Source organism: Carlito syrichta, unplaced genomic scaffold, assembly GCF_000164805.1.
Source record: "Carlito syrichta isolate Samal-C Ts95f unplaced genomic scaffold, Tarsius_syrichta-2.0.1 Scaffold305193, whole genome shotgun sequence".
Lineage (NCBI taxonomy): Eukaryota > Metazoa > Chordata > Mammalia > Primates > Tarsiidae > Carlito > Carlito syrichta.
In genome coordinates this window covers 287,053-313,993 of record NW_007249289.1, presented here as the reverse complement: position 1 = coordinate 313,993, position 26,941 = coordinate 287,053, and the positions used below count along the sequence as shown (strand labels likewise).

Here is a 26,941-nt window from a genome sequence, read left to right as displayed (position 1 = left end):
CCTCACAGCACATCGGGGCCACGCAGAAGCAAGTGTCCAGCCTGTGTCCAGTTAAACAATAACCCCAGCCCAGGCTTCCTGCCCTCTGCAGGAGCTTCTGAGTCCGCACTGGGAACGAGCGACTCAGAGCCCCGTGCCCCGTGGAAGCCCTCTGTGTGGTTTCTGGTTGTCCCAAGAGGTATGATCCTTTAGAAAACAAGTCATTTTGAATTCCATCTGTTGGGACACGTTCCCGCTAAATGTTTTACTGCTTTACAAAGGCAACCAGTTAACTGGGCAACCTGGTAGCCATGGAGAGATCCATTTGTTTCCAAGAGAACATTCTGCTAATGGGATCTGCAGAGATTTTTTTGTTTTTGTTTTGTTTTGAGCTGGGGTCTCATTCTGTCACCCAGGCTGGAGTACAGTGACATGATCATGGCTCACCGTGGCCTTGGCCTCCTGGGCTCAAATGATCCTCCTGCCTGAGCCTCCCAAGCAGCTGGGACTACAGGGCACACCACCACGCCCAGCTATTTATTTTTATTTTTATAGAAACAGGGTCTTGCTCTCTTGCCCAGACTAGTCTCGAACTCCTGGCCTCAAGTGATCCTCCTGCCTCAACCTCCCAAAGTGCTGAGAATACAAGGCGTGAGACCCTGGACCCAGCCGATTTTTAAGAACATGAAGGGATCACAAGACCAAAAGTCCTGGAAACTGCTGGGTTGGAGAGACGGGATTTCGGGTGCTGGGAGACCCCATACCCTGGCCGAGTTTCAATGTACGGACTTCCTAAAGTGCGCATGTCTGTGGGGAGGGGACTAACAGGGGGAACAATGTGTGCCTCTCCACAAGGCTGTCGGGCTGGGGCTGGCCTGCTGGAGGCCGCCTTCTTGCCTCCCATGCTGCCTTCCATCCCTGGAGGATTCCAGGCGCCCATGCCTCCCGGCGTGAGCATTACTGCTGCAGGACTCTCGCTTCTGATTGCTGTCTTAGGGTCCTCAGTCTGCACTCAGCCACGTGGTGCGTGATGCCTGCTAGCCCTGGACTGTGGTGGGACCCCTGCCTGCCCCTCTGGGGGGCGCCCTTGAGGGGGGATGTCGCCCTTCCTCCTCCCTCTCCCTTCCCCTCTCCTCCCTCTCCTCTTCCTCCTCTCCTTCCTCCTTCTCTTCCCCCTTCCCCTTCACCTCCTCCGACCCCCACCCTGTCCTCCCCACTGTGGTTCTCGCACACATCCGACTGCTGGGCTTGGCCGGTCCCAGGCTCCCGACATCCCCGGGCCTCTCCAACCACGCTCCCTCCTCTTCCCGAGCACCAGTCCCTTCCTTGGCTGTTTTCCCAGGGGATTGCCTCCTCTCCTCTCCTCATTGTCCTCTCTTCCCTGCTTCGGTGTAAGGGAAGCTCCCCGTCTCCCACTCCCCAGCGGCCAGGTCCGGTCAGCCTTCCCCTCCCGCCTCCCGTGGGGCAGGAGCTGTGCTTCCCAGGCCCTGGGCTCCTGCTCTCTGGCTCTCCAGCCGCCTTTCTTGGTTTTTCCCTTCATCCAAATGGAATGAGAAACTTCCCGCCTGCTGCTGCCGTTCAACATGCTGCCCACGCTTCATTGTGATCTTGTTGTACCTGGACTTCAGGGGGAGCTTAACGAGTTTCTGCACGAGGGCAGCTTGGCATATGTCTACCTTTTGGGACAGCATAGCCTCACCAGAGAAAGTGTTAGGCCACGCAAGACCTTTCAAAGGAACCACGTGCTTTATTTCACCTTGACAACAGGACACATTGGGACCGGGTGGCAGAGTCCCCGGAATGGGCCATTTTGAAAGAGTTATTCAATATCCTGGAGTTACTCAACATCCAGTAACTCAATATCCTGGAGGCCACTCTCATGAACCATCTTTGCACTGAGTTCTTAAACGAAGACTTTTTCTTTCTTTCTTTCTTTTTCTGAGTCGAAGTCTCACTCTGTTGCCCAAGCTGGAGTGCTGCAGTGGCACACTCAAGGCCATCGAGCCTCGACCTGCTGGGCTCAGGCGATCCTTCCACCTCAGCCTTCCAAGTAGCTGGAGCTACAGGCACCCTCTACCATGCCCAGCTTATTTTTAAAAATTTATTGTAAAGATGAGGTCTTACCAAGTTGCCCAAGATGGTCTTGCACACCTGGGCTCAGGCAATCCTCTCGCCTCGGCCTCCCAAAGTGCTGGGATGGTAGACTTGAGCCGCCACACCCGGCTTTTCTTTTCTTTCTGGAAAACGCATGGCTATTAGGAAATTCGACAACATGTATTTCCAGATAGCATGCAAACTGGACTAGATACGTTTGTGATGTCACTCTGGTCCTCATCCTAATGATGCAGACTTATGCATTTTTGTGAAATAGATCATGTTTTCATTGTTTTTTTATCTTGGACATGTTTATAGTCAAGCTAGACAGTGAGATGTTGTCAAATTTAACACATAAAATGACATGTACTATTTTTTGTTATTGAAATAACTTTTTGATAATTACATGCAAAACATTACATTCTCATTGTCAGAAATTAAAGCAACCCTGTCACTCTCAAATAAGGAAAGGAATATTGCTGCAGTGTCGTCAGCATGCTTTAAACAGCTCTCTGTGCATGGACTGTTTTCCATATATGTGGCCCTAGAGCCTACCTTTTTATTCAGTGATATATTGGAATATACTTCCTTGCACCTACATGTAGATCTACTTTTTCATTTTAAAATTCAACATGGTCTTCTGTTGTATGTGTGTGTATCATAATTTACGGCTCCATTTGCCTTGATGGAAACTTTGCTGGTAGGAACTTTTGGGTACATAAATAAATTCATTCTTTTGACTATATCTCTTTAGGGTAAATTCTTAGAACTAGATTTCTAGGCTAAAGGACATGTATATCAGATGCGTATGGTACAAATTTCCTCCCAGAGTCTTACCATAGTACCCAACCTCAAAGAGTAAACATATTCATCACATACGTGGTTCCATATGGAGACGTGTCAGGCAATGGCCGTTGGTTTGCTTTCTCTGGCAGCACTCTGAGGTCCTCGCTGGGGTTCCCATAATCAGGAGATATGTTGGCTTTGCAGATTTGAAGAATGGACTTTCTTCACTTTTTCCAGAGTGGTACTATTTCTTGAGGATTGATTCTTACACAATCACAGGAAGGGCCACACCAAAGCGTGCATTAAATATGAAGAGAGGCTGGGTCACAGCCCTTGCCCTGGCTCCAGCAAGATTCACTTACAAGCACATAGTTATCACCATGTAAGTCCAGCTTTTAGCTTCTCTCTTCTGACACAATATAAAGAACCTGTCAATGATAAATAAACACTAAGGAGAATTCTTCATTGTTAAAAATTCCATTATCTATACATGGATAACATCCGTACAACGTTATGATCTGTACCATCCTATTCCTTATTTTATAGAAAAAATATCTCCACCTTTAACCCTGTTTACAATTTATAGTTACTTTAACTAAATATAGATGAACGCAGAACAGCTCTATGCATACATATGCCTGTTCAGAATTTATAATAAACACGTGACATTTGGTGACTGGTTTATAATTTTCTGGTGACAGTGCCTCTCCTGTCCTCTTTCCTGCACACCATCTTTTGGGAATTGAGGTATTTGAGAATCCAAACGATTCAGCAGGGAGTGCTCTGAGTAACTGCAAAATCTGAGGAAAGGAAGAGGACTGGCTTGAGGGAAATTTATCTCCAACTTACAAGACAGTACCTTCTTAGTGCTTGTACGTAGTGCAAAATCAGTGAGTTTCTCTTTTGAATAGAACTTGGTGAACACTAAGGAACATTTTCTCCATTCCTGTCCTATTGCTGGGCACCAAGTGGCAGCCATTCCGTTAGTCCAGTTTTGCATCATTGGCCCACCCAAAGCTGTAACTGGGCACGTGTCAGTCCCAAGACTGTGGCTCTGGTCGCATCGTGGAGATGAGGAAGTACCTCGTCTTATAGGTTATCCCCAAACATGCACACATACACATGTTCACACACGTTTGCTTATCTAATATGATTCATTTGAGAGGAGTAACACAATTTACACGTCACGAGATTCAAAAGGTCAAAAACGCATGTGGCAAAATTTCCTTTTATCCCCCATCTCTGCCTGCTTAATTTCCTTCCCTGGAGGCCACCAAATTTACAGCAGACCCTTGAACAACACTGATTTGAATTGGGAGAAGCCATTTAAGTGAGGCGTCTTGCTCTGCTGCCCAGACTGGAGTGCAGTGATGCAATCACAACTCACGGCAGCATTGAATTCCTGGGCTCAAGTGATCCTCTTGCTTTAGCCTCCCAAGCAGGCAGCTGGGACTACAGATGAGCCTGTATAATACATTGGAATATTTACATTGGGACGCTTTTTGAAGATGACCAACAATTTGGAAAAACAACTGCATAGCTTAGAAATATCAAAAAAGAAAAGAAACAGTTATGTATGCGATGAATGCATAAAATACATTGAGATACTAGTTTATTTTATAATTTGCTGCCACAAAATATGCACAAGTCTATTATTAAAAAGTTAAATGTTTCAGAGCTCACGCACACGCAGACTGGATGTGGCACCATTCACAGTCGAGAAAAATGTAAACAAATGCTACGATGTGGCCTTAACTCATAACTATACAAAATTTATTGTAGTGGTTACTGTATGACTTCAATAATTTCAAAGCCACCTCCTGTTGCCACTGTGGTGAGCTCAAGTGTTGTGAGTACCGCTTGAAAGGCCGTGTGACACTGATGATCTTCACCTGAGTAATTTGTCGCTCCTGTACATTGCGTATTGCAGGAAAGAGTGATCTCTCCAGGACCTCGCACACATTTCTTGTCATGCTTCAAGCAATACCTTAAAATCACACTATGGGCCCCATACGAGTGCCACAGTGATGCTGAAAGTGCTCCCGGGAAGCACGAAAAGACCATGACACTACAGGAGAAAGCTGAATTGCTTGACAGATGCGTAGATTCAAGGTCTGCAGCCAGGGTTGTGCCATTTCAAAATAAATGAACCCAGCCCAAGACCACTGTAAAAAAAGAAAATTCATGAAGCCATCCCTGTACCTCTCCTGGCCGCTACAAAAACCATGTACTTTTTGTTAAAAATGCAGTCATTTTGTGGGTGCAGGATTGTTGTAGGAAAGGCACACCTACAAACTCTAACGTGACAAACTCTAACGTGAAAAGAAAACAAAGTCACTACATGACAACTTAAAGCAAAAGGAAGGCAAAGATCTGAAGCTGTAGAATTTAATGCCAGCAAAGGATGGTTTGATAATTTTAGAAAGAGCTCTGGTTTAAAAGAGTCCAGATGCAGGGAAAGCACCAAGAGCCAGCAGACGAGTGCCCAGACATCATTAAGAAAGTCCTGGAGGGGAAAGGAGACCTACCTGAACAGGTTTTCAACACTGATGGATGTGCCCTTCTGAAAAAAGAAGAAAAGTCACAAAGAATATTTATCAAAAGGGAAGAGAAGCGAACACACCAGGGTTTCAGGCAGGAAGGGAGAGGCTAACCTGCTGTTTTCTACAAATGCCGTTGGGTTTAGGATCAGGCCTGCCCCTATCTATAAGCTGCTGAGCCCTGAGCCTTGGAGCGAAAAGATCAATACCAGTGACCAGTGTCTTGGTTGTACAACAGGAAGGCCTGGGCAAGGGAAACCTTTTCTGGATTGGTCCCATTGATGCTTTGTCCCTGAAGTCAGGAAGTTCCTTGCCAGCAAGGGACTGCCTTTTAAAGTTCTTTTGATGTTGGACAATGCCCCTGGCTACCCAGGACCCCACGATTCAGCACTGAAAGTGTCCAAGTGGTCTACTTGCCCCAACACAATGTCTCATTCAGCCTTTAGATGAGGGGTCATGTGGACCTTCAGGACTCATGACACACAGCACTTTAGGGGAAGGCTTGTCAATGCTATGAAAGAGAACCCTGATAGAAAGAACATCATGAAAGTCTGCAAGACTACACCACTGAAGATGCCATCACTGTTTCAGACAAGGCCATGTAAGCCATCAAGCCCCAGACACATCTGTAAATCCAATGCTTTGGGAAGCCAAGGCAAGAGGATTGAGCCCAGGATTTTGAGACTTGAAACCAGCCTGGGCAACATAGTGAGACCTCATCTCCACAAAAAACTTTTAAAAATTAGCAGGGCATGGTGATGCACGCCTCAGCTACCTGGGGGTCTCAGCTACTCGGGAGGCTGAGACGGAAAGATTGCCTGAAGCCAGGAGGTTGAGGCTGTGGTGAGCCATGATTGCGCCACTGCACTCCAGCCTGGGCAACAGACTGAGGCCCTGACTCCTCAAAAATAAATAGACAAACAAGTAAATAAACAAATCACCCAAGGCTGTCTTCAAGCTACACTAAACCCATCAGTAAAATAGGAGAGAGCCCTTTCTCAACCTCTCTCATCATCACAGTCTCAACTGTTTTTTAGAGCTGGGTTTTTCTTAGCTGTACTTTCAGAATGAGGGAGTTGGTGAGGTTTTGGAATCAGGCAGAGTTCCCAATGCTTTACACAGGGCAGGTGATTTAAGTCCTCTCAGCTTCAGCTGTCTTATCCATAGAATAAAAGTTATAATACCCTCTTGCAGAATTGCTGTTAAGGGCAAAGGATAGTGTATATAAAGACACACAAAATAAAGCAGGGATAAACAGTAAATGAATATTAGCCAAATAGAGGAAAGTGATTTTTTGGAATTTTTTGATTTGTCCCCGGTTCTTGTGGGAGTTTTATGTTTTGGAGGGTTCTGAGTCCCTGGCACCAGCCCCAGACAGCGACCCTCTGTCCCTCACCCTGCCTGAGCCTTTCTGGCCCCCCACAGTTCCTGAGCAGGCCAAGGCCACTCGGCCCCCGGGCCTTTGCATGGCTGCTTCCTTTGCCTGGAACTCTTTTCGCCCAGGCATCTGCACAGCCCACTCCCTCAGTCAGTCATGTCTTCCTCCAAGTTTGCACTCGCCCTAAATGCCCTCTGCTTCCTTCTCAGCTCTATTTTTATTTCCTCCTCAGCTATAACTTTTATAGCAACCAAACATCTTTTATACATACATGCTTTTTTCTTTTTTTCTGATCCAGTTTCTAATCTCCCTGCACAAAATATAAGAGCAGGGCGTACTCACCGCTGTGTTCCCAGTGCCCCGTATGTTACAGGCACTCAACTCACTCAAGGAAGGACACATTCCCTCCCTCCCCCCCCCCAAAGAGACAGAGTTTCGCTCTGCTGCCCAGAGTGCAGCAGTGTAATTATTGCTCACCGAAGCTTCAGCCTCCTGGGCTCAAGCAATCCTCCTGCCTCAGCCTCCCGAGTAGCTGCATGCCACTATGCCCTGCTTGTTTACAAAAAACATTTTTGTAGAGAGAGGGGTCTTGCTTTTTTGCCCAGGATGGTCTTGAACTCCTGGCTTCAAGCCATCCCCGCCTACACTGACTTCCCAAGATGCAAGCATGACTCATGGCTCCTGGCCTCAAGGGATGAACTTCAAAGACCTAATTCCAGATTAACCTAAGAAGAGGGGAAAGCCAGGGAACGAGCTTTATAACTAAAGAATGGCTGCCTTCAACCCTCTGAATACTTGGTAGCAGCACTCTGGGGTCTTGTCATTCTCCTTGCCTCCCTACTCACTGGGATGTAACTTCTAGAGATTTGCCACAAGATGGAAATAAAGGAAGTCGCCTGCTTCGTCTGAGGGGACCATAACCAGCAGTGACTTAAAAACGTAGATTATAAACAGCAATCAAAGCAATATCTCAGTCCCCGGTAACCAGAGACATTCGCCGCTGAAACAGTTGATTCCTTTTCTTGCTTAGACCTAGGGTCCAGAATGTGAGCAAAAGACAATGAAGATGTGGTTGGAATAGCAGGGAGGCAATTCGGTGATGCCTCTTGTGGAGTCACCTGGTCCTCTGTGACTGCGTCAGATGAGAGAAAGCAGAGGAAGGTGATGCCTCTTGTGGAGTCACCTGGTCCTCTGTGACTGCGTCAGATGAGAGAAAGCAGAGGAAGCCGTGTATTCCTAAACAGTTCTTGGTTTTTGTTTTTTGTGTCAGGGTCTCACTCTGTCACCCAGGTCAGAGTGCAGTGGCACAATCACAGCACACTGCTACCTGGGTTCAGGTGCCCCCCCACCTCAGCCTCCTGAGTAGCTGGGGATACAGGCGTGTGCACCCACCCCTGGCTCATTTTAAAAAATTTTTTGTAGGGTGAGGTCCCACTATGTTGTCTAGACTGGCCTCAATCTCCTGGGCTCAAGCAATCCTCCCACCTCAGCCTTCCCCGGGTGCTGGGATTGCAGGTGTGAGACACCACACCTGGCCCCTAAATGGTTCCTAACTGAGGCATGTAAGACAGCATGTGTTCCTGTCAGAACTCGGCTGTCATGAGGCCCGTCTACACTGGAGTGTGGCTATTAGAAGCCTGTCCTCGCTGGCTGAGGTCTATTCCTGATTGTCTCCGAGAGAGACAGGAATAGACTGCACACGGAGAGGGGGTTGGTGTCATCAGAGTGTGGCATATTAATGTGACGCCAACACGTATCCCTGCGCTCCAACTCTGACAGAAACACTTCCTGAAAATAAAGTCCCGCCTGCAGTCAGACCACTTCCTGCATCTGCTGAGTGACATTAACCGCACTTCTCACTCAGCATCGTGAGTCTTTCCCTTGCACTGTCCCTCTTGTCTTCCAAGATTATCTCAGGGAGAGTGGACCTGGCTAAGGGTGGGCGTGCGTTTGTGACCCAGGCAGGTTCAGTGCCTGGTTTTCCTGAAGACAGCACCATGAGGCCGCTTGCCACGGGATGAAATCAGACTGGCTGCAGGTGCTGCCACTGCTGATTCAGATTTTGTGAGGAATGGTTCCACGAGCAGAGAGAGAAGAGGACGCTGAGGAGATGCGGGCTGGGGCCAGCCGGTGGTGGGGAAAGAGTGCAGAACAGCAAAGGTGGTGTTGTGACTCCTGGTCAAATGTCTGCGTTAGGCGCAGGCAGTGCAGTGGGTGGTCAGGTGCTGGGCGTCGTGGGCGATGCCAGCCTTGATGGAGCACGTCAGTCTTTCCTTGGAGCGTGGCCGTATTTCGTTTTATCTCGTCCTCTGGTTTCGGTCAGGAAAGGCCCGTCTTTTGCTACTGAAATGCCTAGCACATAATGGCTGCTTAGTGAATGCTTTTTTGGAGTTTTTTTGTTTGTTTGTTTTGAGCTGGAGTCTCACTCTGTCGCCCAGACTGGAGGGCAGTGGCCGCTCCCGGCCACCGCAGCCTCGACCTGCTGGGCTCCGGCGATCCTTCCGCCTCAGCCTTCCAAGTCGCTGGAACTACAGGCGTGCGCTACCACGCCCGGCTCATTTTTGATTTATTGTGGAGATGAGGTCTCGCCAAGTTGCCCAGGCGGGTCTCGAACCTGCAGACTCAGGGAATCCACTCACCTCAGCCTCCCAAAGGCGCGGGATTACAGGCCGAGCCACCGAGCCCGGCTAGCGAATGCTTTTTAACATAGCTGTATAGGAGGAATAAGTTTCCGTGTTCTGTAGCACTGTAGGGTGACTGTAATTAACAACAATTTATTGTATGTTTCCAAATAGCTAAAAGAGCGGATTTCAAATGTCTCAGCACAAAGAATGGTAAATGTTTGAGGTGAAGGATACCCGATGTGATCACTACGCATTGTGTACACGTATCAAAATGTTACGCTGTCTCCAAAGTAGGGACAATTATGTGTCAATTAAAGATAATGATAAAAGCAAATAAATGCATGAATAAGAAAAAGCAAAACAATGCTTTCTAAATCGGTATTATAAAATCCTCCACAATGTTTTACCTTTTCTCTCTTTCCTTTGTTTTACTGTTATGCATACACTAATTTATTTAACATTTAACCTTTCCTTAAAAGACCACCATCAACATTTTCACACATGATTGGAAAACTTTGTTTTCATGGTCTTGTCTTGAGTGGATTGAGCCCAAATTCCTCAGCAATTCTATGAGCGATTCACAATATAACTTAAAATTTCAATGTGCATCTGAAATCTGGCTTCTCAAATGTAGTTGTCTGCATTCACTGTCATGGTTGGAGGAAAGTATGGTACTTTTTTTTTTTTTAATTGATGTGGATATGCAAAGTGATACTAGCCTAAATCAGAGGTCAGGCAGACACAACTTAGACAAAACAGTGACACTCGCTCACTTTTATGGCGTGTTTGTGACTATGTCACGCAATGTGGTAAGTGCTTTAGGAATAGTACTGTGTTTAAACATCTCAACAGTGGTCTGAGGTGGTTACTATGATTACCGATGATGAAATGGAGGCTTACAGAGGTGAAGCAAAGTGTTTGACCTTAACGTTCAAGGTCAGACAACTAGTGAGTGAGGCAGCTGACATGCACACTCAAGCAAGCGGACTCCAGACCCAGCGCTCTTAACAAAACGAAACAAACAAAATCAAATAAAAACACAGTTGCTACACGGAACAAGAATTAAAGTATTAGGTCACATTGTTCCAAAATCCATGTCATTTGTCCTAGAAGTTACCTAGTGGCTTAACAAGGGTAGTTAGCTGTGTAATGCTTTTGATTTCACCGAGAGAAAACGTGTAGCCTACCTACAGTTTGACATCATTTAAGCAATTGTCTCGTTGGCGTTTGTAATTTCATGGAAAAACGATCACATGTTCATGACCAGCTCTTTGCTGACCCTAAATGAGGCTTTTTCTTTCAGCCCCTCCTCTCCTTTTTTGTTTTTTGTTTTTTTTTGAGTTGGAGTCTCACTCTGTCGCCCAGACTGGAGTGCAGTGGCCGCTCCCAGCCACCACAGCCTCGACCGGCTGGGCTCCGGCGATCCTTCCGCCTCAGCCTTGCCAGTAGCCGGAATTACAGGCATGCACTACCACGCCCGGCTGATTCTTTGATTTACTGTAGAGATAAGGTCTCGCTACCCAGGCGGGTCTCGAACCTGCGGGCTCAGGCAATCCACTCACTTCAGCCTCCCAAAGGTGCAGGATTACAGACTGAGCCACCGAGCCCGGTGCTCCTCTCCTTTCTACCTCTAGAACTTCCGAGGTGGGTGAGAATCTCTCCCCTGTATGTCACAGCAGCCCCCAGGTGATCTTCCAAAACCCCAGTGCGTTCTCCACACTGTTGTGAGAACCAACCGCCAAGATCACTACACTACTCTCCTCTTGACAAAGAACAATAACATTGCTTTTAATCTTTTGCATTAATCGTAGACCCCAGGGGTCACCAATGAAAGCTACGGGCCCTCTCCCAGTAAAATTAGTTGCTGGAACTACATGCTGAACCTTCTAAAATCTGACCTCCCCTCTTCGTCCTCAGCCGGCATCCCTCCGTGTTTGTCCCGTCAAATACTCTGCGCTCAGGCCCTGCTAAACTTTGTTCTTCCTCATGCTTGGAATATCCTCCAAGTCCTCTTCTCTTCTATCTGAGCTTTTAATGGTCTGGGGTTCTAAGATGGAAGAGATGAAGACCTTATGGTGTGGCCATCCTAGGCAGCCTCGGATTCAAACCTATTAATAGGTATGCAGGCTTGGGAACACTACATAGCTGGCTAGAGCCTCAGTTTCATCCTTGGTAAAATACTGCTTGTAATGTTGTTTCACTTAGTTTTGTAAAGAGCAGATGCAATGCCAAGTGTGCAGGCTTGCCACCTTGTCATAAACACGCTTCTGTCTTCAATCCCAGATCAAGGGCAGCCTCCTCTGGGAATCTTCACCCAGCTACCTCTAACCTTGCAGCACTGCTTGGCATGGATCTGTTTCTCCATCCAGACCAGGGGCTCTTGGTCAGGCTGCATATCGGAATGAACTGTGGAGCTCTTGGAAAGCACCTTTGCTTGGTCGAGCTGGACCAGCGTCTCTGGTCTGGGATGCAGTGGCGCTTTTGAAGGTTCTCCAGGTGGTTTCACTGCACAGGTGTGACTACAAACCCCTTGTGAAGTGTCATTGCCCTCGGGAGCTGGCACAGAGGGGATTTTCTGTGGGTGTTTGTAGAATGAATGAGTGAGTTAATGCGTGCGTGATGGCCAGCTATCCGTCCTTCTGAAGACACATTTCATAAACTTCAACCCAGCTGACTGCAGAAATGTAGCATTCAAATGTAACATATTCTTAATAAATTCACACTTATATAATGGAAATCAGTATCCAAGAAGGAAAGTAAATGCTTTAAGTTTTTTCAAAATCTAGGTATTGCTTTAGACATCTTCCTGTTTAGGCGTCTATGTGCTTGTTCTTTTTTTTGTATTTTTTTGAGACAGGGTCATACTCTCACACAGCCTGGAGTGCAGTGGTGCAATCTTGGTTCATTGCAGCCTCGACCTCCTGGATTCAGGTGATCCTCCCTCCTCAGCCTCCTAAGTAGCTGGGACGACAGGTCCATGCCACCATACCTGGATTTAAAAAAAAAATTGTAAGCCGGGCTCGGTGGCTCAGCCTGTAATCCCGCGCCTTTGGGAGGCTGAGGTGAGTGGATTGCCTGAGCCCGCGGGTTCGAGACCCGCCTGGGCAGAGAGACCTCATCTCTACAATAAATCAAAAAATCAGCTGGGCATGGTAGCGTATGCCTATAATTCTGGCTACTTGGAAGGCTGAGGCGGAAGGATCGCCGGAGCCCAGCAGGTTGAGGCTGCGGTGGCTGAAGCGGCCACTGCACTCCAGTCTGGGCAACCGAGTGAGACTCCAACTCAAAAAACAAAACAAAACAAAACAAAACAAACAAACAAACAAAATTGTAGAGACAAGGTCTCACTATGCTGCCCAGGCTGATCTCACACTCCTAGGCTCAAACAATCCTGTCTCAGCCTCTCAAAGTGCTGAGATTACAGCCATGAGCCCCTGTACCTGGTTTGCTATTTTTTTATTCCATGATTTTGGTTTCCAAAGTCACATTCGCAAGGTGGTTTTAACCTATCAATCTCTTAAAATTGGCAGTCCACCTACCACTCTAACACTTCTCCCTCTCGACTGCTGTATACAAACCTGCCCCCATAGCATTTGTTCTGCTGCCTTCGTCTAGGGGTATATATGTAAATTCATATTTAACCCAGGCGGTTATTTTTAGTGACCCACCGATAATTGCGTTTAGCTGTAAAAATGCACACAGCGGCTTGGGGAAAAGGAAGGCAAGGGACTGACGGTCTTAAAAGCAATCGCTCTAGTAATTTGTGGAAATTAACTTTTCCCATGATGGCCATTAGTGCTTCTTTTCTGAGAGCTAAACGAAAGCTAATCTATAATAAAATGTTTCTTTCTATCTAGTGAATGGCGTCAGAGTGCCACCGCGACTGGTGGAATCAGCATTCTTATCTAAATGGAAAAGCTTCCTAGGTTTACTTTCAGGAGAATTAGATTTCAAGATGGCCTGTAGACGCCCCCACTGAGTGGTGGGCAAGGAAAGCAGCTTCCTATCTTCTCCTACAAAGAGAATAGTGACTTCATGACCTCAGGCCTGGTCTAGGACTGGAAATGTTATAGGCTTAGTGGGCAGAGAGAAAGAGCATTCCAGAGTCTGCTGGGGTGTCTCCGTTCTGGAAGCCTGCAGGCGAGACATCCTCACTGAAATGAAAATGGTGGATTCTGGGGCGATACTTAATTTCTCTACAATGTTATTTTCTCCTAGGTAATCAGCTCAGATGTGGTGTCCACTGTCACCTTCTGAATGATCGACACAGGGCAGAAAATCAAGCAGTTTACCAGTTGCCACGGCAACGCCGAAATCAGCCCCCTGGCCCTGGATGCGGATGAGACGCGGCTTTTGACGGGCAGCACAGATGGGACCGTGAAGGTGCGAACACAGGGATGCTTTTCTACCCAGACATGAGGGACTGAAGTGTCGTGTGAGGCGACATGCAGTGGACACGCATGGCTTTGCCTTTTTGGCCTTGCGAGCAGGGAGATGACCAGAGCCAAGTAACTCAAATCATCGCATCACAGAGCTGCTAGGAAAAAAAACCTCTGTGAGAAAATGAAGACATGATTTTCCTACCTACATTATTTAGAATAAAAATACAAGTCAGACGCGGTGGCTCATGTCTGTAATCCCAGCATTTTGGGAGGCCAAGGTGGGATGATCCCTTGAGGCCAGGAGTTTGAGACCAGCCTGGGCAACATAGAGAGACCCTGCCAAATAAAAAACAAAAAAGAAAGAAAGAAAAGAAAATCTCAAAAATTAGCCAGGTATGGTGGTGCGTAGCTGTAGTCCCAGCTACTAAGGAGGCTGAGTTGACAAGTTTGCTTGAGCCCAAGAAAGTTGAGTTTACAATGAACTGTGATCGCATCACTGTACTCCAGCCTGGGCAACAGAGTGAGATCCTGTCTCTGAAAAAAAAAAAAATACAACTTGGCTTACTCATTTCAGAAAGCCCTCTTTTCAATGTACTGTGTAGGGATGACTTTGGGGAATAAGATGCCTGAATAAGCCGGGCGCAGTGGCTCAAGCTTGTAATCCCAACACTTTGGGAGGCTGAGGCGAGAGGATTGCCTGAGCCCAGGGATTTGAGACCAGCCTGGGCAACTTGGCGAGACTTCATCTCTACAATAAATTAAAAAATTAGCATAGTAGGTGGGCCTGGGCAACAGAGTGAGACTCCAACTCAAAAATGTGTGGGTAATTTTCATGGGCTTCAGTTAATGTCTCTAGTCTTCCTTTTCTATGTTTATTCAATGAGAAATCAGGGCAACTTAGGTAAACTTAAAAATGGCATAGATGCAAATTTTTCAGAAAAATCAATATTTTAGAGTAATCCTATTTTTTAGTGAATCTTGACTCACTCTGATGTTACACATCACTGAGTTATGACAACAAATGGTAAATAAATATTATTTTCTTCAGAATAAAAAAAGTAATCCTATTTTGGAATTTGCATTTTTGTCAGGTGAATGTAGTCAGATAGTGAAGAAAGATAGTAGAAAGAACAAATGTAATCTTAGTTATTATCCATCCTATACCAACACTCTTTTATGCTTTTAATTTTCTCCTTCTGTAACGATCATTCATGTTTTCTGGGAGGATTGCGCTATTTTACTTTGCAAAATGATTACCTTTGGATACAAAGCTAGACACTCGTAGTCCGAAGTGACACCCACCAGTGAACCCTCCCTTCTCCCCTCAGCCCCAAGAGTAATGAGTCTTTGGTGGGAGAGAGTCTGTGTCCCTTTGAGGCCCCAGGAGGCCATTTCCTGAGTACACGTTGGATGTCTCTCACCCCATGAAATTTGGGGCAGAAGAGGTGCGAAACTGCCTTCCAAGGTGTGGCGTGTGATGCATTCAGCTACCAGGATAGGCAGATAGGATCTCCTCGGAGTTGGGGCGAGTCTCCAGCGGATTCCAGGCTGGTGGCCCTTTGTGGGAGGAGGTGCCGTGGTGGGAAGAGGGAGGCCCCCTGGAAGTCAGCAAGGCCTGGCCTCTTGGAAGGTTAACGGAGTGAGGTATAGGTCAGGAGCCAAGTTTGCAGGAGAGCTGGAAAGGGACAAGCCCAGCCCCAGGAGTGGAGGCAGGATAAAAGATGAGTTGCTAGAACTAACCTACTGGGCAGTGGTTTAGGCAAAAAGGACAAGCTGGCTATCACAGACCCGTCTTGGAGTACGAGGTAGAACTGAACGGATAGCTATGAGTGGCTGAGATTCTGTTGGCCTCTGTCGCGGAAAGTAGCTGAATGTGGAGTTGAGGGCAAGTGGAAGTGAGGACTTGCTAGCATGGCCCCAGCTACAGAACATGGTAGGACCTGGGGACAGCCAGGTCCTTGCAGTACCTATTGAGGGAATTATTGTCGGTGGACTTGATAAGAGCCAGGGGCAGAGGAAAACACGGTGACAGGGAAGAGTGTGTGCACTCCCCAGGTCTCAACTCAAGCTTCGACTTAGGTTAATGTGAGGTTAGTAGTATAGTCACAGCTTTGGAAGGTGCATCCATCTTTATCACGATAGCACAACCGAATTCTGAAATCTGGCAACTTCTGGGTAGGACACACGAACCAGGGTTGAGCTGGTCCATCCAAGAAACAAGAATGAATGACATTTTCCCATCTCATTTATAACTAAGATACCTATATAATCAAATGCTTAACATTATTGCCTGATTTGTTATGACTCAGGAGAATCTGTTTTAAAACTGATGATTTGAATAATCCATGTATGCATACAATAAGAACTTGGAAATATAAAATAGGCGTATGGTGAAAAGAAAGTCTCTTTCTCATGCCTGTTCCCAGCTCTTCCCGTTACTGGGTGCCTGTGCATCCTTCTTGCCCAAGGGCACCATTTGTCTCTTTTTTGGCTGAAGTGCAGTGGCATGATCGTGGCTCACTGCAGCCTTGACCTCCTGGGCTCAGGCAAGCCTTTGGCCTCAGCCTCCCAAGTAGCTAGAGCTATAGGCACACCACCATGCCCAGCTAATTCTTTTTTCAATTTATTGTAGAAACTGGGTCTCACTATGTTGCCCAGGCTGGTCTTGAACTCCGGGGCTCAAGCAATCCTCCTGCCTCAGCCTCCCAAAGTGCTGAGATGACAGACTTGAACCACTCTGCCCGGCCACCATTTTTTTCTTGATAGCAACTCACTGTTCATGCTGGTCAGCATTTTGCATTTTTCTGTCTTGGACATTGAGCCATATGAATGGATACAATAGTAATGATCTCAGGTAATTTTTATTGCATGCATACAAGAAACCAGGCAGCATTCTAAGCACGCGCACGCGCAGGTGCACGCCCCCCCTACAAGGTTGTTACTATTGTCATCCTGATTTTACAGGTGAGGAACTGAAGCCCAAAGAGCTGAGGCAACTTGCTCAAGGTTCCATGTCTGGTTGAGTTTTGGCAGAGTCTAGAAACACACAGTGACTCATTCTTTTTGATGGCTACTTCAGATGCTACTGGTAGAAGTTCCATATCTGATCGTTGAATCCTTCATGAGTGAGCAGTTAGGCTGATCCCAATCTTTAGCTCTTGTAAACAACGCTGCAGGAATATGCTCGAAAATATGTCATCTCACACATATGAGTGTGTCTGTGGGATGATTTTTCTGGAAGTTGAATTTTTAAGCCAAAGGACATATGCGTTTTGATTTTGATGGAGTGCGCCCACTTGGGATGTTTCACAGCAGGGCTTGGTTTTAGCCGCTCCTGAGCTGACAATGCCCTCTCTGAGGCCTTCCCTCCACTGTCTGAGATCATGCCCTCTTCAGAACCGGGTCTGGCACCTGCTATCAACAGGCGATCTCATGGGCAGAAGATGGGAAGCCTAGTACACGATGACTGTTTCAGGCTCCGTATCAGATGTTTAGTCCTCTAAGTGTCCTTGAACAGTGAGGCTCTGTGTCACGAGTAAGAAAACAGAAATATAGAGAGACACAGTTAGTGAAAAAAAACGGGATTTCAACAGATTCCAAAATGTGGCTCTTTGTGACTTTATATTACCTCTCCCTTCAATATCTCTTTTCATGGAAAGCCTCTGAACCAGCTATTATTAGAACAGACTGATAGAGTTACAAGTCGAGTCCAAGATATGTATGACCATGCACTCTCAAGCAACATTTCAGCCAACAACAGACTGTGTTTCAGTGGTTGCCCCTTAAGATTATAATACTGGCCGTGCTCGGTGACTCAGCCTGTCATCCTAGCACTTTGGGAGGCCGAGGCAAGTGAATTTCTTCAGCCTGTGGGTTCGAGACCAGCCCAGGCAACTTGGTGAGACCTCGTCTCTACAAGACAATAAAAAAAAAATTAGCCAGGTGTGGTAGTGTGTGCCTGTGGTTCCAGCTACTTGGAAGACTGAGGTGGAAGGATCGCCAGAGCCCAGCGGATCGACACTGGGGTGGCTGTGAGCATGCCACTGAGCTCCAGCCTGGGCGATGGAGTGAGACTCCGGCTCAAAAAAAAAAAAGATTATACTGCCTTGTGTCGGTTTAGACACACAAGTATTTGTCGTGGTACAGTTGTCTACAGTATACAATGCAGTCACATGTGTGCAGGTGAGAAACTTAGGGGCCATACGCTAGACCACACGCCCCAGGTTTGTAGTAACTAGACCATCTAGATGTGTGTGAGTATACTCTGTGAGGTTCGCACGACGACGCAATCACCCAAGGGCGCATTTCTCAGGATGCATTACTGCTGTTAAGCAACGCATGACTGTATAGGAGAAAAACAGAGTCAGTTTCTCTTATCCTCGGTCTCAATACCGCACACGTTGCCGGTCATCAAAATGTGTGTGGGCATATTTCCCACATGCCAATTCTGCAGTGGACTCCCCAGACGACACCCTCCGGGTGTCCTCTGATCGAATTTGAATTCTGACACCATCTACCTGGAGACAGTGTCAGTGTCCGTGTTCTCACAAGGCTGCCCCTCCCCTTCAGATGCCGGTCACAAGCACAGGTTGTAACTTGTGCTTCTAGTTGACTGGCTATAAGTCAGGGTTTCCATGACCCCTTCCTTGGGCTTGATTAATTTGCTAGAGTGGCTCTCAGAACTCCAGGAAGCACTTCACTTGCATGGACTCATTTCTTGTGAAGGAGACGGAAAACACAGCAAGCAGCAGATGGAAGAGATGAGCCGGGCCAGGCATGTGGGGAGAGACATGGCTCTTCCTTCCATGCGAGGCTCGGTACCTTCCAGCCATCTCCATGTGTTTAGCTATTCAGAGACTCCAAACCCTATCCTTTTGGGTTTTCTTTTTTGTTTACTTTAAAAGTTTTTTATTTTGAGCCGGGCTCGGTGGCTCAGCCTGTAATCCCCCGCCTTTGGGAGGCTGAGGTGAGTGGATTGCCTGAGCCCGCGGGTTCGAGACCCGCCTGGGCAGCAAGACCTCATCTCTACAATAAATCAAAAAATCAGCTGGGTGTGGTAGCGCATGCCTGTAATTCTGGCTACTCGGAAGGCTGAGGCGGAAGGATTGCCAGAGCCCAGCAGGCCGAGGCTGCAGTGGCCAGGAGCGGCCACTGTACTCCAGTCTGGGCAACAGAGTGAGACTCCAACTCAAAAAAAAAAATTTTTTTTTTTGTTTTAAAGATGTGGGGTACATTTCAGGGTTAGGTACGCAAATACTCACCGTGCAGGTACCCTTATGGATGAGGTGTGGCCCCCCCTTCCCCAGGCAGATTTGCACTACTGTCAACCCCACCTCCCCATTCCCCCTCCTCTCCACAGTTTCCTGCTACAGTCAATCCTTTTCTTATAGTATTATGGTAGTTGTTCAAGGTTCACTTGTGAATGAGAACATGTGATGCTCAGTTCTTTGTTTCTGTGAAAGATCGCTTAGTATTATAGACTCTAAGTCCATCCAGGTTGCTGCGAAGTTCATGATTTTGTCCTTCTTTATGGCTGTGTAATATTACATCATGTACCTGTACCACTTTTTTTTATCCAGTCCCCTTTTGATGGGCAGCATGGTTGGTTCCATGTTCTTGCTGTTGTGAACAATGCTGCGGTAAACAAACGTGTGCAGGTATCTTTTTTATAGAGTGATTTGAGTTCTTCCAGGAATATTCCCATTAGGGGGATTGCGGGGTCATATGGAAGGTCGATTTTTAGAACTTCTAGGAACCGCCACACAGTTTTCCACAGAGGCTGTACTAGTTTGCACTCCCACCAACAGCGTAGATGTGTTCCCTTTTGGTTTTCACGAAGGCTTCGTTACTTAGGAATGACTGAGTCCTTCACTGGCCGCTGGAAGTCAACTCAGCTTTCAGCCCCTCTCTGTTCCCTGGAGGTCAGGTTGAGGGTGAAAGTCCCACCCTCTAATCATGCCTCGGTCTTTCCTGTGACCAGCCCCACCCTGAAGCTGTCTAGGGGACCCAACCACCAGTGATGTCATTAGCATACTATTCAGACTCTCTTCATGGAGTTTCCAAGGATTTTAGGAGCAGTGTGCCAGGTAGCTGGGATGAAGGCTAAATACATATTTCACAATATCATAAGAGTAATAAGTATAATGACTAAGTTTAAATGATTAGTGGATTTTCTTTAATTATTCTGTATCCCAAGTGAATTAACCCTGGTTCAGAATGTACACAAAGAAGTTTGAGATAATCTTATTACAGGAAGACATTTTCTCTTCCTGTCTCAAGAATGGTTTTAATTTTTCTTTTAAAGATATGGGACTTCAATGGATACTGTCACCACACGCTCTATGTTGGTCAAGATGGAGCTGTGGATATTTCTCAAATCCTGGTTCTCCAGAACGCAATACTGGTCACAGGCTGGGCAAGGTAAGACAATGTTGCATGCAAAACTACAGAAGGGTAAGAGGAGAAGATTTTTATTTGAATCAAAATCTAAGAGAAAAGAAATCGTGAGCATCCTGGCTGAGTGTGGGTGGTCCGTTGCTGGTGACCACGGTGAGGAGCTCTCCAGTTAGAACTGACTGAATGCTTTGTGAATAAAGTGCTCTAAGATCACAAAACTTGGGTGGCTTGGAGAAATGCGATGAGGTTTTTCCTTCTGGCTTTAGCAGTTTGTTTTTCTCTAACCATTTCAGGTTGGGATGTGATCTCACTTCTACGGTCCAAAAGCTCCCCAGACTTTACTATCAATTCCAACGTGTAGATTGCATTCCTTCAACTGAAGAGGAAACTCATTTCTTCTTTTACGTGACTTATTTTCAATTGCTGCGCGAGAGGGAAATAGCCCAGTGAGCTCTGTGTTAACACCTCCTTGGTAATAATACAGAAAATGCTTTTCAAAACCCACTTACTCTTCTGGAGGAGCAATTCTTCCTTTTCATTATGAGGAAAATTACTTTTCTTTCCTTTTTTCCCTGAGAGAACCCAGGGATCATAAACAGGGCCTTTCTACAGCATTGCATAAGGACTAAGAAAATTGAAGTGCGATATGTTTTGAAAATACATCTTCCATACATTCAACAGTTCACAAAACATGGCTCTAATAGATAATTTACCCAACATCATCTACTATAGAATTATGATCTTCGTGGTTTGAAGCTAGGATTAAGTCAGAATTTATGCCTGGAAAACCATCAGTATGTATTTGGGGATTTTTCTCAGTCATAGGAAAGACTTCCTCCGATGCAAATGTGCACATGCAGACCAGCAAACACTGCCTCGTGTTCAAGGGCAATTTGTTAATAAGAAAGAAACCACAGTCCAGACCATTCTACTTGATCTTGGGAGCAAATTCAATCATCCTAGTCTTTTGTGTTGCTACGAGGGAATATCTGAAGCTTGGTAATTTATTTTAAGAAGAGGTTTATCTGGCTCATGGTGGTGCATGGCATCGACATCTGCTGGGCTCCTGACAAGGCCTCAGGAAGATTTTTGTCACGGTGGAAGGTGGAGAGGGAGCAAACCGGTCACGTGGCAACAGTGGAAGCATGAGAGAGAAGGAGGCGTCAGGCTCTTTTGAACACCCAGCTTTCACATGAACGAATAAAGTGAGATCTCACTCATGACTGTGAGAGCAGTATCAAGCCATTCATAAGGGATCTGTCCCCCATGACCCAGACACCTCCCACTAGGCTCCACCTCCAACACTGAGATTGGGAGGGGACAGCCATCCAAACTATATCATTCCCCCCATTCCCCCACATCGCTTGTTCTTCTCGCATGGCAAAATGTAATCATGCCTTTTGAGAAGTCCCCCCAAGCCTTAACTTGTTCCGGCATCAACCCAAAAGTCCAAAGTTTCGTCTGAGACGCAAGGCAATTTCCTTCCACGTGTGAGCCTGTAGAATCAAAGCATGTCATTTGCTTCCAAGATGCAACAGTGGTGCAAGCCTTGGGGAAACAGTCTCATTCCAAAAGGAGGAATTAGCCACAAAAAAAGTGGCAACAGACCCCACGCAACTGTGAAACCCAGACAGGCAGACGCTAACCATTAACACTCCAACATAATTCTCAAGTCCATGTCCCACGTCCTGGGCACGCTGGTGTGAGGAGTGGGCTCCCAAGACCCTGGGCAGCTCCGCCCCTGTGGCTTTTCTGGGCACATCCCACATGACTGTCCTCATGGGTTGGAGTCAGATGCCTGTGAGCCGGTGCCTGCCGATTTTTCAGGCTGAGGGTGCACGTTGTGGTAGCTCACAGATGCCGGGTGGGGTGCCATGTGTTACTCCTTAGGTTCTTGATTTTGCCCCAAAAGAATTCCAGAGCCAAGCCAAAGTATAGCTTAGGAAATAATTTACAAGAAGGAAAAAATGACACACTCAAGGGAGAGGCTTGTGCTTGTCTTTATCAAGAAACTGCAGATCTTTAATACTTTTACAACAATGATTAAATAACCACGAGCTAAGAGTGGAGGGCTACAAGTATCTGGTCATGAGTCTTGATGACCATTGCAGGCTTTGAAGGTCTCAAGGACCTTCTAAGTGATGAAAGTTACTGCCTAATTAGAGTGGGCTTTTTGCATACCTCATTGCCATTCCAGGCTCTGGAGGGCTGTGGCCCATTCCCACAGCTCCACAAGGCGATGCCTCCTAAGAAGTCTTTATGGGGGCTCTACTCCATATTTCCTCTTGGCCCTACCGTAGTAGGGGCTCTCTGAGGGGCTCTCTGAGGTGACAGGCTTCTGCCTGGTAACCCAGGCCTTCCCAAATACCCTCTGAAATCCAGGCAGAAACTCCCAAGCCCCCGTGGTTCTTGCATCCTGTGTACTTGGTACTGTAACACCACGTGGAAGCCACCAAGACTTATAGCTTGCGCCCTCCAGGGCAGTGGCCTGGGCTATACTTGAGGCCCCTTAGCGCGAGGCTGGAGCCAGAGATACTAGGATGCAGCTTCCAACATGGCTTATGGGAGCGGACCAGTCCTGGCTCCCAAAATCATTCCACCCTCCTAGGCCTCTGGGCTGTGATGGGGTTGGGGGGTGGGACAGCCTGAAGATCTCCAAAATGCCTTCAAGGAGTTTTTCCTGTTGTTCTTAATATTAGCACTTGCTTCCCTTTCAGCCATGTGGATTTCTTTAGCAAGTAGTGGCTCTGCAGCCTATTTCAATTCTTCTCCTGAAAGCACTTCTTCCTTTTCTGCTACATAGCCAGGTTGGGAAATTTCCAAAGCAGACTCTGCTTCTCGTTTAATTATAAGTTCCAACTTTGTCATTCTTTTGCTCCCATATCTGATCCTGGACTGTTAGAGGCAGATGGGCTACTTCTTAACACTTTACTGCTTAGACATTTCTTCCATCAGATACCATAAGCATCACTCTCAAGTTCAGTCTTCCAGAAAACCCTAGGACATGGACATGATTCAGTCAAGTTATTTGGTAAAGCATAACAGGGGTGGCACTTGCTCCAGTGCCCAATACATTCCTATTTCCATCTGAGACCTCATCAGCCCGGCCTTCACTGTCATAGTTCTATCAGCATTTTGGTCTCAACTACTTAACTGGTCTCTAAGAAGTTCCAGACTTGTCTTCTTATCTTCTTCTAACTCCTCCAAAGTCTTCCAACCTCTGCTTTTTACCCAGTTTCAAGGTATCTTTATAAAACACCCCACTCCTGGTACCAATTTTCTGTATTAGTCTGTTCTGTTGTCGTTGTTGTTGTTGTTTGTTTGTTTTCTTGTTTTTGTTCATTTATAGAGATGAGGTCTCACTGTATTGCCCAGGCTGGTCTCAAACTCCTGAGCAATCTTTCCACCTTGGCCTCCCAAAGTGCTGGGATTACAGGCATGAGCCACTGCACCCTACTATCAGTCTGTTTTGCAGTGATAGAAAGGAAAACCTGGATAATTTATCAAGAGATTAATTTGGTTAATAGTTTTGCATGGCACCAGCATCTACTAGACTTTCAGTGAGGCCTTAGGAAGATTATTATCATGGTAGAAGGCAAGGGGGTCCATCATGCCACATGGCAAGAGTGGAAGCAAGAGATAAAAAGAGGTGCCAGGCTCTTTTAAACAACCAACTCTTATGTGAACTGATAGATAACACACTCATTACCATGGGGAGGGCACCAAGTCATTTATGAGGAATCTGCCCTTATGTCCCAAACACTTGTCACTAGTCCCCACTTTCAACATTGGGGACCACATTTCCACATGAGATTTAGAGGAGGCAAACATTCAAACTACATCATTCACCTTTGAAAAACAAGACTTCCTCACATCTCTGGGAGTAGTCATGGTCTATTACCAACCCACAACTCTGCCAGTAGTCTCCGATCTCTATAATGAGACAATGGCAACAAATATGGTTAATTTTCCAATACCATGGTAGAATAGAGGTGTTGTATCCAGCCAATCTTATTTAAATTTTGTACATAACACAAGGGAATTAAAAAAAAAATAATCAATTTGGTCAGGCTTGGTGGCTCAGCCTGTAATCCCAGCACTTTGGGAGGCTGAGCCAAGTGAATTGCCTGAACTCGCAGGTTGTAGACCAGTCTGGGCATCTTGGCGAGACCTCATCTCTACCATAAATAAAAAATTAGCTGGGCATGGTAGCGCACGCCTGTGTTCTGGCTACTTAGAAGGCTGAGGCAGAAGGATCGCCAGAGCACAGCAGATCGAGGCTGCAGTAGCCAGGAATGTGCCACTGCACTCCAGTCTGGATGACAGAGTGAAACTCCAACACAATAATAATAATAATAATAATAATAATAATAATTAGTTGAAGTCAAAACTTGGAGGTACTATTTTCTTAACCTATTTTTAGATATCCATAGTTAGAAATTAGCATCAAATATAAGTTTTTTTCTGATTGCTTACATCAGAAAGTTTAAAAGATTAGATATGTAGAGTTAAAGGAACATTTAATGTTTTGATCTATGTTGGTGGGTGGTGGTCGCCTTTTATACTTTGGGAAGGAAGCTTTAGGAAAACTGGAATGAAAATAGGGACACATCATTTCTTCCTCTTCCCCCATATTTTCCAAGTTGTCAGGACTTGACTCTTAGTTGAAACTGAATGTTGAATTAATATATTCTCAGTTTTATTACTTCTCTTTTATGTTGGTGGATTTAAACATTATATTTTGTAAGTCAGAGGCTGTATGTTAGGATGGATTTTGCAAGATCCAAGGCAGTACCCTTATTACCAAGAAGCATTTAACAAAAGAGTCAAGAGGGCAGGCAGCTGTTTGGTTGTAGCTGGGGAAGAATGGACCATGAAGCCAACTTCTTAATAGTTTAGTGATTAGAGAAGAAATAACTGGAAGATTGACAGTCACTGTATTAAGCTTTCTTTAAAACCCAGAGAGAGCCTGTTAGGTTAAATTGTAGCTTTAATTTCAGGCTTTATCTAAATACAAAGATTGATTCAATAATCTTGTGCAGAATGGAGCAGAAATTACATTTATTGAGTGAGGTAGCTGAATATACCACTGATTTATTTTATTTACAGTGCTGTGTAGCAATGAACACTCTACACGCACTAACTAATTTCATTCTCAGCTTTATCTGGGAACATAGGTGATATTTTATAGATACCTGCAATCTCTGTCTTGAGCTCTTATCTCGCTAAACTCACTTATCCATTTGCTAGCTGGACATGTCTGACTGCAACCCAAACTCAACACATCCTAGGCCAAAATCACTATTTATTCTCTTCTCCAAAACCTGTTCATTCTCTTAGATTTGGTGCTTCATTTGATTAGCAGAGACCCGAACATCCACCTTAGTTTTCTCCCTTTCCACAACTTCCCAGCCAAGTGGTCACCAAGTCTTATCTATTTTATACCATAAGTATTTCTTTTTAAAAAAATTTAGATTCAAGGGATACAAGCGCATGTTTGTTACATGAACATACTGGATGCTGATGGGTGTTGGGTTTCATGTGACCCCTTCCCCACATGGTGAATGTTGTGCCCAACAGGTAACTTCTGAATTCCAGCCTCCCTCCCTCTCCAACCCCTTTCAGCATCCTCTCTATTATTCCCATCTGTATGACCACGTAGCTCCCACATACAAGTGCGAATACGCAGTGTCTGATTTTCTGTTTCTGAGTCGGTTCACTTAGGATGATGTCTTCCACCTCTATCCATATTGTTACAAAGGACATGCTTTCATTCTTTTTCACGGCTGTGTAGTATTCCATGGTGCATATGTCTCACATTTTCTCTATTGAGCCCATCATTGATGGGCACTTAGGTTAGTTCCATGACTTTGCTGTTGTGAATAGTGCTGCAATGAACAGATGAGTACAGGAGTCTTTTCCATATCATATTTATTGTTTTTTGGGTAAATCCCTAGTAGTGGAATTGCTGGGTAAAATGGTAATTCTTCTTTTAGTTCTTTGAAAAATTTCCATGCTCTTTTCCATAGAGGTTGAGATAGTTTGCAATCCTACACCAGTGAGATTGCCTAACTATTTCTTAAACCTGTTCCCATAAGTGCTGCAACTGTATTAGTATATTCAGAGCATCATTTCTACTTGAATGGAGGCCACTACCTTCTAATTTGCCTTTTCCTCCAGAAAAACCCACCTCTCTCCTCTTAAACAGATTCTGAACTCTTTAGATACCATGACTTATTTCTACAATGAATTCTATATTACTTTCTTATTTAAAAACTTCAGAGTGTTTACAAAATAAATCTAAACTCCCTCTGGCCCAGATCTATTCTCTGGTTTCATTTTAACCCATTTTGTGTATATTCTAATCTTATCAGTCAGCATCCTCCTGTCAGTTTATTCCTATACAAATCATAGTCATCGTACTCAAATCATAGTCCAAACCTTCATGTCTCGATTCCTCTGCTTATCTAGAAATTCCCCTCCAAATGTATTTCACTTGGTTATTATTTATTTCTGTTTCAAGATTTGCTCAGATATTTCCTCCTCCAGAACATTCATCTTAATGTTCAGCATGGAAGCGTTTCCCCTTTCTGTCTGTGTACTCTCTACTTTCTTGCATTATATTTAACAGGGAGATCACACACACACACACACACACACACACACACACACAAATAATAATAATAATAAACATACATATATATGCCCAGTGCTTATTAGATGCTGAATGATATTTGTTGAGTGACTTAATAATATTTGTTG

General features: G+C 45.6%; 1 protein-coding gene across 1 annotated transcript in view; it reads left to right on the top strand.

Moving 5' to 3' along the window:
- The window catches only part of WDR49 (WD repeat domain 49), a 134,153-nt gene that overhangs the window by 55,146 nt on the left and 52,066 nt on the right, over positions 1 to 26,941 (top strand). The window contains 2 exon segments of the mRNA XM_008061292.1: positions 13,620 to 13,784; positions 20,088 to 20,203. Of these exon segments, the coding sequence (XP_008059483.1) occupies positions 13,620 to 13,784; positions 20,088 to 20,203 (281 nt within the window).